Below are 14,491 nucleotides of genomic sequence, written 5' to 3'. Positions count from 1 at the left end.
TTTGCACAGTATAATATATATTTATATATAAATAAATATTAGACAAACAATAAGCATATGTATTTCAACAAATATATATATTTATTAATATGAAACTGAAATCTAAAAACCATAGATGAGGTTTTGAAAGACGCACAGAGAAATCGTCAAAATCATGAGAGAAATCGTCTGAAGGGCTACAAGCGCTTGCTGAAGCAGGTTCTTTGTACCATTCATTTGCTTCTCGAGTTAGAAAGTTGGCCTCTGCATATAAGAAAACCACTTATTTCAAAATATATATTTTTAAAAGAAAAATGAAAGGAAATTACTCTAAACAGTAAACATTGCATTGGCAATATCAAAATTTTGAGGGAAATCAGTAGCTAGAGAAATTAATTAAAATAGTTGGACTCCATTTCTGTCATAGTTCTATCTCTCCAAGTGTTCCCTTATTCTTGTTGTGATGAGTGTTGTACCAGTAGATCCTCAAAGGTCCTTTTCAGTGGCTGACTCCAACAAAAGCCTCTAGATCTCAAATGTGGACTGCATTTGAGTTGATACTTTATTTGTTTTCCTCTTATTCTCAGTGGCTTCACTATGGATATATAAATACTATCTAATACATATTTTTATCAGAGTCATGCTAATTCTTGCCTTTGCAGGTAACATGAGACTGAAGGGTATTCGAAAATCATAAAAGATTGTAGCATATTCAACCGTTATAAATAATACCCTTTTATTATATCACTAATAGTTCCTTGAGGAAAATTTCTACATGAAGATTTCAATAACAAAAGTTAGCATCACAGGCAGTCAACGTCCACAATGGGAATTTTATTTGTATAGTACATAAACATTTGAAAAGAATACATTACATGTAATCTATGCACGCCACAATAATGTCCCCTTCTGATAACTGTTGACCCAGAAGAGAACCCCATGCTTTATAGCTGCATTAGCCAAGAGAGAGAGAGAGAGAGATGTTAAGACATAAAGTAATTATGCAACCCGGAATGCTACTTCTATTTTTAATTGGCAGATCCAGCTGTTCTTCACCTCCACATTTCTTTTATTTTTCCTATCTATCTAAAAATACATTGTTTCATCAGCTTGAACTCATAACCAGAACCAGATGCCAGAATACATTCTTTAATATTTTTTAATTAAAAAAAAAAAGCCAACATAAATGTTACAGCATACTAACTGTGACCAAGTGTTCAATAATATTAATCAAGGGAAAATCTAACTCACCCAATAATCCAGACTCCACCAGTTACAAATGCAATGACTGGTTTTGGCCCATCACTATTTTTAGGTAGATACAGATCCAGCCTGCAAAACAACTCTCAGTATCAATGCGACAAATCTTGAAATCAAAAGATTCAGAATATCAAAAATGCACAAAGTTTCTAGATATCCTACCTATTCCTTGGTTTATCGCCGTAAACAATACTCCTGCGTATCTGACTGGAGAAGAAATAGTTGTAACCAACTGAAATGAAAAGGCACGCTAGTTATTCTCCCATACACTGAATTTTCTTATTTCTACTTTGATAACAATATTTATAAACAGACAAATATAAATGTTGCAGACCTTGACAAAAGCCTGGTACAAGTAACAATGCATAACAACCAAGTGCAAGAAATCTTTTCATCCATCTGTAGCCTACCCTGAATATAAGAAAAATGGTTAGGGAACATTTCTGAAAGAGGGAAGAAGACTTAAAGAAGCTTTAGAAGTACCTATTTAAGCTACTAAAAAAATTATCATGATAAAACAGAATTGTACCAATTAAAACTGGCCAATTTTATAATTTTCCATTGATGGCAAGAATTACCAGGATTGTTATAAAATGTGCCTGAGTTCTAATGTAAACTATTGAATAATCCAACAATTCAACAACTTGCAATTGCTTTTATCATCACTCTTCCATACAGTTTATCTTTCTTTCCTCTATGTTGTTTTCTACCTAAGATCAATTACCCTCTAATTTACCATCAACTTGATACATCACACTCTAACAAGTTAAAATTTAGCTAAACACATGTTAATCAGGACACTCTAACAATGTCCATCAGTACCATTCTTTATGAAGTTGATTGTATTGTGTGTGTCTTCTATTCAAAATGATTTGAAATGAAAAAGAAAGTCTACTCCTCAGAGGAAATTACAACAAACTTTAGACAAAGGCTAACTACATCTCCTTCATAAGACCTTAATTTCATCCAATTAGCACTATGTCCTCCATTCATCATTATACAACTGATTGTCAAAGAAAAAAAGACAAGGCCAATTTTTGCAGCTTGATTACATTAATCAAACAAATAAACTACAAATGAAGCTACTCAATAAACAGATCGAAATTACCAAAATGGATGATCTAAAAAGAAACAAGAATCACAAACCACAATACACGAAACCAATTACCATATTAAAAAACAAAAAGCAACAAAACTTGATAAAAACTTACTCACCCAAGATATCTCAAAAGCTTTAAACTCAGACGAGTGAGCAAGAACGTCTCGGCCGCGGCGTGGCCAACATCACGCCTCAAAGATCGACGGCCTTCGATGTCAGATAACGAAGATATAGAATCTTCACTATTGGTTCTGCGTCGCCGGTGCTGGTAAAACGTCTTAGCCATTTTTATCTTGGGAAGAAGGGGCTTAATGGGCTGGAAGGAGGCCTTTTCATTTTCAAACGACGAAGAAATGAGAAGCCTCGTAATGTTATCTTGAAGCTTTGAAGCAACGTACCTGGCCATGCACCCGGAACAGTAAGAATGGCTACAACCCTTGATGATAAACAACTCACTTCCAGACTTGGGTTTCGCGCATATCTCGCAAACGAAAGATGGGTCATTGTTGGAATTTGAAGACTGCCCGTTTTCGGAGCGTGGTGCGGCTGAGGCGCTCTAGGGTTAGCCACCGCTTGCAGACGAGGGAACAGGCGTCACGGCTAGGTTTAGAATCAAGCAGGCCGAAGAAGAAGAGGAAGACGGTGGCTAATACTGAAACCCTAACTGGGTATCGCTTGAGGGATAGAAGTGTGTTAGAAAAATGTTTAGAGCTTTGGAAATAAAAAAACAGAGGCAAATAAAAAAGTATAGAAGATAATTTGGCTCCAAAATTTTGGTACCGCCAATTTTGATACGGCCAATTTTTTTCCCCCCTGATATTTTATTATTTGATGCGTTATAATACTTTCTCAATATTATTATATTCATGTTTTATGGAAAGGGGTATTTGGTGTAGTGAGAAAATGGGACGAGAAATTAAAGACACATACCCAGTATCTTGCTGAGGGGTATTTAAATCAACACCTCATATTGTTAAACAAAAAATAAAAATAAAAGTTAATTTTTATTTTTATTTTTGTTTAACAATATGAAGTGAGGTGTTGATTTGAAGAAGAGAAGAAACAAAAAGTCGAAACGGTTTAAAAAAAAAATTAAAAGTGAACAAATTCTATTTTCAAAATTTAATGAATTTTAAATAAAAAATTTTAAAATAATAAATAAAAATAAAGTTACCAAGCACTGTTTTATGTTTAATTGTCAAATTTTTAATTACCTAAATAAAAAACTATTTTTTTAAGTATTACCAACACCATCATTAATGAATTTTTAATAAAAGAAATCTTTTTTTATTAAATATATAATAAGTAATTCAATTAGCAATTAATATTACAAAAAAGTATTAAAAATTTAAACAATTATTTGAATAACTCATTTAAAAACAAAACTCATTTTTTAACTATTAGTTATTATGTGTTGCAAATTATTAATTAATACTTTTTTATTAATATATTTACATAAAATATATTAAATTATATTAAAATAATACAAATTAAATTAGTAAATGATTAGAAAATTTGTATTGCATTAGACAACAGTTTAAGTAGAAATGTTGTCTCATGTTAAAAATAGGCATGCTACAACAGTCTCATTAGAACTATCGTTACATGTGAGTTTTAATTTACATGGCACAACAGTTTGTGAGCGACTGTTGTGTCATGTATATTTTTAACATGACACGATAGTTCTACTACAAACGTCATCTCATGCATGTCATTTAAGTACAATTTTGTAGTAGTGAGCGACAGTCAAAAGCAATGGTGACAGTTATTAGCTGTCGGCGTTGGTCTCTATGCCTACAGTTTTTAACTGTCGGTGTAGAGTCACGCTAAGAAATTACGACAGCCAACAGAGTTGACTGTCGTGGTTGGGTGTCGGGAAAGCCCAGTTTTGTAGTAGTGATTTGAGGGATGATTGGGCTGTGAGGTAGGTGCAGCCTGATTCCTAGCCAATTGGAGGGCTGCTTCGAGGGCTGCCATGGCGCCCCTCTGACGACGGTCCATCTCTGCCTGTCTTTCACTCAGCTCTTGGCGCTGAAGCTCTATTTCTTGCTGCTGTCGCGCCATTGTCTCCGCAACACTTTCTTGACTAGCCCTCAGATTGGCCAATTCATCTTGCAATACCCCCAGAGTATTTCTTAGCGTTTCGGAGTCCAGCCTCGAATTAACTGTTGGTGTTGAGGTCAATAGCGACACATTTTAACTGTCGGCATTGGTCTTGAATTAACTGTCGGCGTTGGGGTCAATAGCGACAGTCAAAAGCAATGGTGACAGTTATTAGCTGTCGGCGTTGGTCTCTATGCCTACAGTTTTTAACTGTCTGTGTAGAGTCACGCTAAGAAATTACAGCAGCCAACAGAGTTGACTGTCGTGGTTGGGTGTCGGGAAAGCCCAGTTTTGAAGTAGTGATTTGAGGGATGATCAGGCTGTGAAGTAGGTGTAGCCTGATTCCTAGCCAATTGGAGGGCTGCTTCGAGGGCTGCCATGGACCCCCTCTGACGACGGTCCATCTCTGCCTGTCTTTCACTCAGCTCTTGGCGCTGATGCTCTATTTCTTGCTGCTTTCGTGCCATTGTCTCCGCAACACTTTCTTGACTAGCCCTCAGATTGGCCAATTCATCTTGCAATACTCCCAGAGTATTTCTTAGCGTTTCGGAGTCCAATTCCTCCTCATCAAACTCCAAGTGTGGCTCATTCTCAGCCGTGTTCGGAGGAGGAGGTTGAGATGATGCAGCGTCAGCAACCTGTCCAGTCCTCCTTGTTGTCTTTGCCATTAGTACTTCAACCGCTTCATATCAAGCTCTCAATGAAAGCACCAGAATGTTGACCCTTGTTTTGGTCAACTGACACGGAGTCAAATGCTTGATGTGATAGAAGGTATTGAAATAGATCTAATGGAAAGAACAGTAAACAACACAACAAATTATAGTGGTTCGGCCCCACGAATTGGTAATGATCTACGTCCACTTAAGTTGTTATTGATATTGATTCTCAAAGGAGTGATCAAAGAACTAGGGTTCTTCGATTTTCACAAGCCTTAGAGGGGTGAATAATACAATCGAAAGATAATAGCTGTAATTTTCTTGTAAAGAATAAACTCAGAATTAACCAAAAAGTCCAAAAGTCCCTCCCTTGAGCTATTTCTTCTCTATTTATAGGCTTAAGGAGGATTACATAAATTTGTTACAGATATTCTTTCCTAAATAATCGGATACTCAGGAATTATGGGAGATAATCTCGGATATGATTACAATTGCATAAGATCTTCTCAAAATATACGGAGTATACGACCAAGCTAGTCGTATATAAAATCCAAATGTTATGCCAGGGGAATCTCCCTGGTTGATAGTCGAACAGAACCTCTGCCAGGTGTCAGCCACGTGTTAAAAATGTCTGCCACGTCATCCACGCTTATTTTTTGGATAACACACTGTCTTTTTATTATGCTTAGTTTCTGTCGTGACAAGATCGGAATCTATCTCGACAAAACTAAAACCTGTTTAAACATTTAATTACCATTCCACACTTTAATTAATTCACATGGTTTAATTAATCTGGTAATTACTAAAAATGAAATTTCAATTGGTATTAGAGTGGGTCACTCATTTTTTAGTGTGATCTTGGTTTATTCCGTTTGTCGTTCTTGTTCGTGCAATGTCTTTTTTCACAAAAGGAGGCTCCATAACTCGCCCCCCTTTACTCAATGATTCTAACTATCCATATTGGAAAGTTAGAATGAGAACCTTCATCAAATCTCAAGATGAAAAGGCTTGGAGAGCTGTTTTGAGTGGTTGGACTCCTCCAGCATAAAGCAATGATGTAACTAAGGTAAAGATTGAACTTGATTAGACTGATGCCGAAGATAAACTGTCCAGTTACAATAATAAATAATTATGTGCTATTTTTAATGGTGTTGGTGAAGGTAACATTAAAATTGATTTCTTCATGTGTTTCGGCCAAAGATGCTTGGCAAATCATTCAAACTCAATTTGAAGGAACTGTTGATGTCAAGCGTTCTAGGCTTGTTATGCTCACAACAAAATTTGAAATGAAACCCTCACTAAATTTTATGAGAAATTGTCATATATTGCTAACGAATATTTTGCTCTTGGTGAGAAACTTGAAGAGAATGTTTTGGTTTGAAAAATTGTTAGAGTTCTCTTTGACAAGTTTCAGACTAAGCTAACTACAATTGAAGAAGCAAAAGATCTGGACAAAATAAAAGTAGAAGAATTGATGGGTTCACTCTGAACTTTTGAACTAAACCAAAAAATTAGACAAAAAGGTAAAACAGAAGAAATCAATGAGAAATCTATTGGCTTGAAATCTTCCAGAGAAAAGAAGGAAAGTTTGGATGATGAGGATGATGAGATGGCTTTGTTAACAAAAAAATTTCAAAAGAACATAAAGAAATTGGGAAACAAAAAGGCCATATCTAAAAACCCAAAAGGTAATTTTTCTAAACCCTTTGAAACTAATAAAAAAGGTATTCAGTGTAGGGAATGTGAAGGATTTGGACACATTCAATCTGAGTTTGCAAATACTTTAAAGAAAAAGAAAGTCATGGGAGCCACTTGGAGTGATCAAGACTCATAATAGAGTGATGAGGAAGAAAATAGTGTTGCCTTAACATCTGTTCACAAATGTATGGTTTTTTCTTCTGTTGATTCCAAGGATTTGTTATGCCTTAATAATTATATTCAGAATAATGAGAAATTTGATATTGACTCTGATGATTCTAACTTAGATGAGGAGTCATTGAAAGATTCTTATAAAATAATGTATGATCAATGGCTGAAAGTTTGCTCTGAGAATCGATTAATGACTAACAATAATAAAAAATATGTTGAAAAAATTGAAGAACTTGAAATGATTATTGCTTCCAAAAATGATGAAATTAATTATTTGAGTAAAGAAATTGATCTTATGCAAAAAGGAGTCAAAATGCTTAATCCAAGATTTGGAATTTTGGATGATATTCTCTCTGTAGGAAAAATGGTTGGTGATTATAGTGGATTAGGATAATAGATCTGAATCCTCAAGAAAAACGGTTTTTGTAAAATCCATGAATTATCCGACCGTTGTGACAACTAACTGTTTTGCAAGAACAAGTAACTCTTTAGAGACCACACAATTATCATCTATTTCAACAGATCAACTAAAGAAAATTTCTGAAGAAAAACATTGGACAATTTATACCATTTTGTCATTTTTGTGGTATTAAAGGACACATAAGACCTAAGTGTTTTTCACTGTTAAATTTGTTTAAAAAGAATTATGTTAAACATTTTGGTATCATGAATCAATTCTTGACCGAAAGAAATTCAAAATAAAAAACAATATGGGTCAAGAAAAATAACTATGTTTGCTTGGCTACCTTTATTTGTCATAAAATAACAATATGGGTTTAGTTCATGGTACTATGATAGCGGTTGTTCAAGACATATGACAGGTAATGCCAACATATTCACCAACTTCAAATCCTTGAAGTGTGGAGTAGTAATATTTGGGGATGGAATGACATGAAATATTTTAGGTAAAGGTACTCTAAACATTGAAGGGTTACCAAAACTGAAAAAATGTGCTTCTTGTTCATGGGCTGAAAGCCAACTTAATTAGCATAAGCCAAATTTGTGACCAAGGTTTCCTTGTTAATTTTTCGCATGATGAGTGTAATGTTGTAAATCAAAGTGGTGACATTGTTCTTAAAGGTTCTCGTTCTTTGGATAATTGTCACACACTTGCACAAAAATTCACATGTCATGCGCCATCATCAAGTTTTAATAATATTGATTTGTGGCATGAAAAACTTGGACATATAAATTTCAAAAACATGAAAAAGATTGCTAATGCAGGTCTCATTTGTGGTATACCCAAGCTGGGTAAAAAATCACTTGGTAAGTGTGAATCATGTCAATTGGGAATTTTTTTTTAAATTTCCCATAAAGCACTATCTGATATTAATACTTCAAATGTGTTGGAATTATTACATATTGATCTCATGGGTCCTATACAGGTTGAAAGTATTAATGGTAAGAGATACAATTTTGTATGTGTGGATGATTTTTCTAGATTTACTTGGGTAGATTTCTTAAGAGAAAAATCAGATACTTTTGAAGCTTTTCAAACTCTCTGTACAAGACTAAGAGTTGAAAAAAATTGTAACATTGGAAAAATTGTAAGAATACGAAGTGATCATGGCAAGGAGTTTGAAAATTTTGTTTATGATGAATATTGTAAATCTTTTGGAATTTTGCAAGAATTTTCTGCACCCAAAACCCCAGAACAAAATGGGGTAGGGGAGCGAAAAAATCGTACCTTGCAGGAAATGGCCAGAGTTATGCTGAATAGCAAAATACTCACAACGAAATTGTGGGCTGAAGCAATTAACACTGCTTGTTACACAATTATTCATGTTTTTCTGCGTCCAGGTACAAATAAAACTCTGTATGAGATCTGGAAAGGTAGAAAACCCAATGTCAATTATTTTCATGTATTTGGGTGTCGTGTTACATTCTTAGAAAACGTTAGAATCTGGGAAAATTTGATGCCAAAAGAGATTTGGGAGTTTTTCTTGGATATTCTACCAATATTAGGGCCTATCGTGTTTATAACATGAGAACCTAAACTATTATGGAATTTGCTAATGTGGTTGTTGATGATCTAAAATATTTTTCTGAGTATTCCCATGAGGAGGAATTGACAGGTTCATTGATGTTCAACAACATAAATAGATGTCAGATCTGTCAGCAAAACCTTCAGAGGTGACAACAGCAATTGATGATGTATGAGACACTGATTCTGTCGCGACAACAACTGAACAAACAGAGAAGGAAAATCCAGTTATTTCTTCTGACTCCGTTAAAAAAGAACCATCAACCAGAGTAAAAAGGAATCACCCTTCTAATCTCATCTTGGGAAATCTTGATGAAAGTATGGTCACTAGGAAGAGGTATGTAAACTTGGTTCAATTTGTTTGTTTAACTTCTACATTGGAACCAAAAAACGCGAAGGAAGCCTTAAATGATGAATTATGGATTAATGCTATGCAAGAAGAGCTAGATCAATTAAGAAGGAATGAGGTATGGATCATTGTCCCTAGGCCAAGTCATACTAATGTTATAAGTACAAAGTGAATATTTAAAAATAAAATTGATGAATACAGGACCACAATAAGAAATAAAGCTAGACTAGTTGCACAAGGGTACACTTAAGTTGAAAGAATTGATTTTGATGAGACATTTGCCCCTGTTGCAAAACTTGAATCCATAAGATTATAGCTAGCTATTTCATGTGTTCTTGGTTTTAAATTATTCCAAATGGATGTCAAATCCACTTTTTTAAATGAAATTTTGAATGAAGAAGCTTATGTGGAGCAACCCAAAGGGTTTGAGGACCCTTACTGTCCTAATCATGTTTTTAAATTGCAAAAATCTTTGTATGGGTTGAAATAAGCCCCACGGGCTTAGTATGAGAGACTAACTCATTTTTTGGTCTCAAAGGGGTACAAGAGAGGGGGAGTAGACAAAACACTTTTTTATCAAAAATGTTGATACAAATATTATGATAGCAAAAATATATGTTTATGATATAGTGTTTGATTCTACTAATGATTCTCTAGTGCAGGAATTTGAGAAACAAATGCAGGAAGAGTTTGAGATGAGCATGGTGGGAGAACTCAATTTTTTCTTAGGACTCCAAGTTAAGTAGTCAGACGAGGGAATTTTCATTTCACAAAGCAAGTATGCCAGAAGTTTGGTGAAGAGATTTGGACTCGATGCATCTAAACTTGCTAAAACTCCCATGGGAACTATTGTCAAACTATCTAAAGATGAGAATGGGAAGAAAGTTGATCCAACTCCTTGCAAGAGTATGATTGGGAGTCTCCTATTAACTGCTAGTCGCCCTGACATCAGTTATAGTGTTGGAGTGTGTGCACGTTTCCAAGGGAACCCCATGGAGTCTCATGTGACTGCTGTAAAAAGAATTATTTGTTACATAAATAATACTCTTGATTTAGGCATTTGGTACTCCAAAGATACAAATTCTAACCTTGTGTGTTATAGTGATGCAGATTGGGTAGGAAACACTGATGACCGCAAAAGTCTCAGGAAGGTTCACAGGTCGCGGCCCGCACCTCCCAGGTCGCGACCCATGAGCATGATTTCAGATGAAGGCGTCTTTTCAGGGCGCAGCACGCCTTTCCTTGGTCACGACCCTTTGTCTAAAAATAGCATCAGGTGTGTGCGTAGGCCGCGACACGCATTCCCCAAGCTGCGACCCATGATCGTTATTTAAAAAAAAAGAAGCTTCAAGTATGTGAGCGGGCCGCGGTATGCATTTCCCAAGTCGCGGCCCACGACCGTATTTAAAAAAAAAATTAAAAATAAAAACTCAATTTCATCCCTCTTTTTTTTTTTACAAAAACAACCAGTCCCCTTTCTTTTCTCTCCCATTACTCTCATCCCCAAACCTCCACACCATTTTCCTTGTTTTCTTCTTTCTTCTTCCATCACCATCACCCTAAATCATTCTACTTTTTTTTTTCTTCCATTATTCCCTAAAGCTTCCCCAAATCGAAAATGGGAAGTGTGAAAGTAAGTTTTTTTTCTTCCATCCCCATTCACACACACACACTAATTCGAAAATCCATCCTATCCCACTTTGTCTTCTGCACTCTATGTGTTTGATGTACAATTGTGGTGTAGTGTATTTTGGAAACATTGTGAGGTTGTTTACGTTGATGTACAATGTGTCTTGCATTAATTTGATTATTCGTTCGTGCACATTGTGATTTTTGGGAAGTTTCATTTTATGGCATACCTTTTTTGGAGTTGGTATTTTTTCTGCACTCTTTGTGTTTGATAAAAAGCTTGAGAGGAGTGGAGTATATGGTTGGTGTATGAGTGTTCTTGGTGTATGTTGGCAACGGTTGTGTATGATTTGAGTGGATGCATTGTGTCTTTTTGACATCGGAGTTGGTGGCATTTAAACTTTTTGGTGTGGTTCAATGTTGGTCATTGTAGTGATTTTCTCTTGATTATTTTGGTGACTCACATTGGTGTTTTTGAATTTTTGTTCTTCATTTTTTCTATTTTTTGACAGCCATGGCTCCATCAAGCTTCTTCATCGGCACCAATTCCTTATGATCCCCAAAGGTTTGTGTCCAACGAAGCCTATGAGAGATACATGAATGCCATTGCTCATGACAAGGCGTGGGTTTTTGAACGAGGATTTGATCTCCACATGCATCATGATCAACCCTTCCTTATGCATCAAATTGAGTCTCGGGGTTGGGAAAAATTGTGTGCACATCCTGAACCTAGCATTGGGCCTATTATTCGTGAATTTTACGCCAATGTTGTTGCTCATGAGAACTACAAAGTGAAAGTAGGAAGTGTGAAAGTGTCATTCAAAGCATCTGACATTAATAGCTACTATGAGCTTCCCCACTTTCAGCGTGATGAATACGACCATGTTAAAGATAATCTTAATCAACAAGCTATCCTTGATGAGATTGCAATGCCGTGAGCTGTATGGACCTTGTACAGTAATGGGGCTCCTCGCTACATCAAAGCCGCTTATCTGGATATCAATACCAAAGCTTGGCAGCAGTTCATGGGGGCAAAATTAATGCCGACTGCTGAACTTGGGCGAGTTGATATTCATGAGGCAATTCTTTTTCATGTTATTCTCACTGACAAGACCATTAATGTGGGGCAGGTTATTCATGGCTCAATCATCCAAAGTATGAGCCAAGTGACAAATGGTTTTAATGTTCCCACATTGATCACTGCGTTATGTAAGAAGGCGGGTGTTCCTTGGAATGAATCTAAAGACAAAGTGCATCCATTACACATTATTGATCACACTACCCTCAATTGATTAAAGGAAAACTTGTTGCTCAGGCTAATGATCAAGCCTAGTCTTCTATTCCGACACCTATACCCCCTCTAAATGATAGTAGAAGAACCACTCAACAGTGTTTGCAAGCTTTGGAGCAAGAGGTTTATCATGACCAATTTGATATTCAGGCCAATACTCAACATATCCTAGCTCATAACCAGAGATTTATTGAATATGTGAGCTATCAGGATTTTTGTTATGGGATGGACCAAGCTTGTTTGAATGTGGATATGTCTTGATATCCACCTGCTCCTACTTGGTTGCAGACATACCCACCACCGGTTCCCATGCCCATTGTGCCATATCAAGCCCATGATGATGATGACTCTGTTGGCATTGCAGACATGGATATTCCTGAGAAGTAACCTGTTTTGAGGGAGTTTTTCTTTTCTTCTCTTTCCACTCTATTTTCTATTTTCCTGAGTCCATTGAGGACAATGTACTGTTTAAGTGTGGGGAAGGACAAAACTACTTTACTTTGTTTACTTTTTGTTTTGTTATGTCTTTGTTAACTTTGTGTTATTTTTGTTTTATTTAGTGTCTGTCTTTAATTTTAGTTCAGTTGAGGCAGGTCTTGCTAAAAGCTGTAATGACCCACTAATCTAGACTATTTGGACCATTAACGAAACTATACATAAAACTTACATTTTTATGAAAATACCATAATTTTATTGAGTAACTTGTAAAATAAGAGTTACTTACAAATAAATAGAATACTAAGAAGGATATGGGATCCCATTGTCTTTAAAAACAAAACATGATTTAAAATAAAAGACATTACATAAATGGTGCGGAAAATACATGTAAAAAGACATAAAACAGAAACTACATCCTCGAATCGAATAACGCTCAACCCCTTGACTCCATTCACCATCGATACACATCCTCTAAGCGTCACGAATCTTACCGCCTCTAAAGCTTATTTTCCTGCACATAAAACAAAAAGGAATGAGCCTAATGCCCAGCAAGGAAAATCTAACACATAGTCATAAACATAACTTTATAAGAAACATAAAGACTTAACATAATACATGTAACATACACTTATTATAATGGCCATTATTACTTGGGGTCCCATAGACTAAACAAGCATATGCCCATGGGATTAGTGGGGTCCTACTAGCTAAGTAGGTCATATGCCCATAACCCATTTGGGGTCTTGTTAGTCATATGGGTCATATGCCCAAGCCTACAAACATACATGCACACATATCATAACACATTTAACAACATAAAACATAAGATAACATAAGCATATAACATATTGATTCTAGCCTATTTTCCTTACCAAAGTTACCGGGATATGTGGACTGAGTTAAGACTTTTGGAACACTCCTAATAACCATAATGAACAAGAGTGAGTTGAAAGAAGAAAAGAGATGAAAAGGAAAATGGGAAGACTAAACCATTTGAGAATCATGCTTACCGAAACTTACATGCTCAAGAACTTAGATTCCCTAACCAAAATGAAGATTAAGGTTAGAGATTGGGTAGAAGACTATGAGAAAGAAAATAACATAATACAGAAATGAACTAGAGTTTTGGTTACCTCAAAGGCTTGAAAGACCGATCTACTCCTCAACCGAAATACTATAGAACCTCACTTCCCAAAGAGTTTGATAAGCTTATGATGTTTAAGCTTATGATTTTCCCAAACCAGGTGTTTACACTCTCACACTCACTTAGCACTAGCAGCTTCTGAACTTAGAGTAAAAGGTGAAGAAATGGCTGGGTACTAGGTCCTATTTATAGAGTTTGGGAATGAAAGTATCTTGATTTTACTTGAATAAAAATAATGGCTTTTTAGGTGAAAATCATTTGAATAATCGTTCAGCAGAGGCTGAAGACTCGTTCAAAAGATGCTGGACTTTTGAAGAAGTTTGAATGGCTGAAAGGAAAAGAATTCAAAAGAGTTTGAATTCATGCTGGAGGAGGCGATATATCGCCCCCTGTAGGCGATATATCGCCTGGGCTAGTATGCCCGAGGCGACCGTGCATCGTCTCGTGTTTTCCGTATCTACGTGCTGCGATATATCGCCCCCTATAGCTGCGATATATCGGCACACGCTGAATAATTAAACACGAAATTACACATTTTTAGCTAAGTTTGAATGGAGTAAACAGCCTTGACTAAGCCCTCAACGTATTCAAAGCTGCTGACTGACCCTATAACATTCAAATTTTACTCCTTATTAAATTAAATCCTCAAAAATACTTAATCCTTAATCACCATTCTTAACATGTGCTTGA

At 35.8% G+C, this 14,491-nt stretch overlaps 1 protein-coding gene across 1 annotated transcript; it reads right to left on the bottom strand.

Annotated features, from left to right (window-relative positions):
- Positions 1-142: 142 nt before the first annotated feature.
- Positions 143-3,017, bottom strand: LOC133784428 (probable isoprenylcysteine alpha-carbonyl methylesterase ICMEL1). The gene is made up of 6 exons (XM_062223778.1): positions 2,455-3,017; positions 1,574-1,650; positions 1,402-1,471; positions 1,231-1,311; positions 855-929; positions 143-243 (listed from the first exon to the last, which is right to left on the bottom strand). The coding sequence occupies exons 1-6, from the start codon at positions 2,742-2,744 to the stop codon at positions 213-215; spliced, it is 624 nt and encodes a 207-aa protein (XP_062079762.1). The 5' UTR covers positions 2,745-3,017; the 3' UTR covers positions 143-212.
- Between the last annotated feature and the right edge of the window lie 11,474 nt (positions 3,018-14,491).

This window comes from Humulus lupulus, chromosome 6 (genome assembly GCF_963169125.1).
Source record: "Humulus lupulus chromosome 6, drHumLupu1.1, whole genome shotgun sequence".
Lineage (NCBI taxonomy): Eukaryota > Viridiplantae > Streptophyta > Magnoliopsida > Rosales > Cannabaceae > Humulus > Humulus lupulus.
Note: the sequence above shows the minus strand (reverse complement) of the source record. Positions and strands in the feature narration are given on the sequence as shown.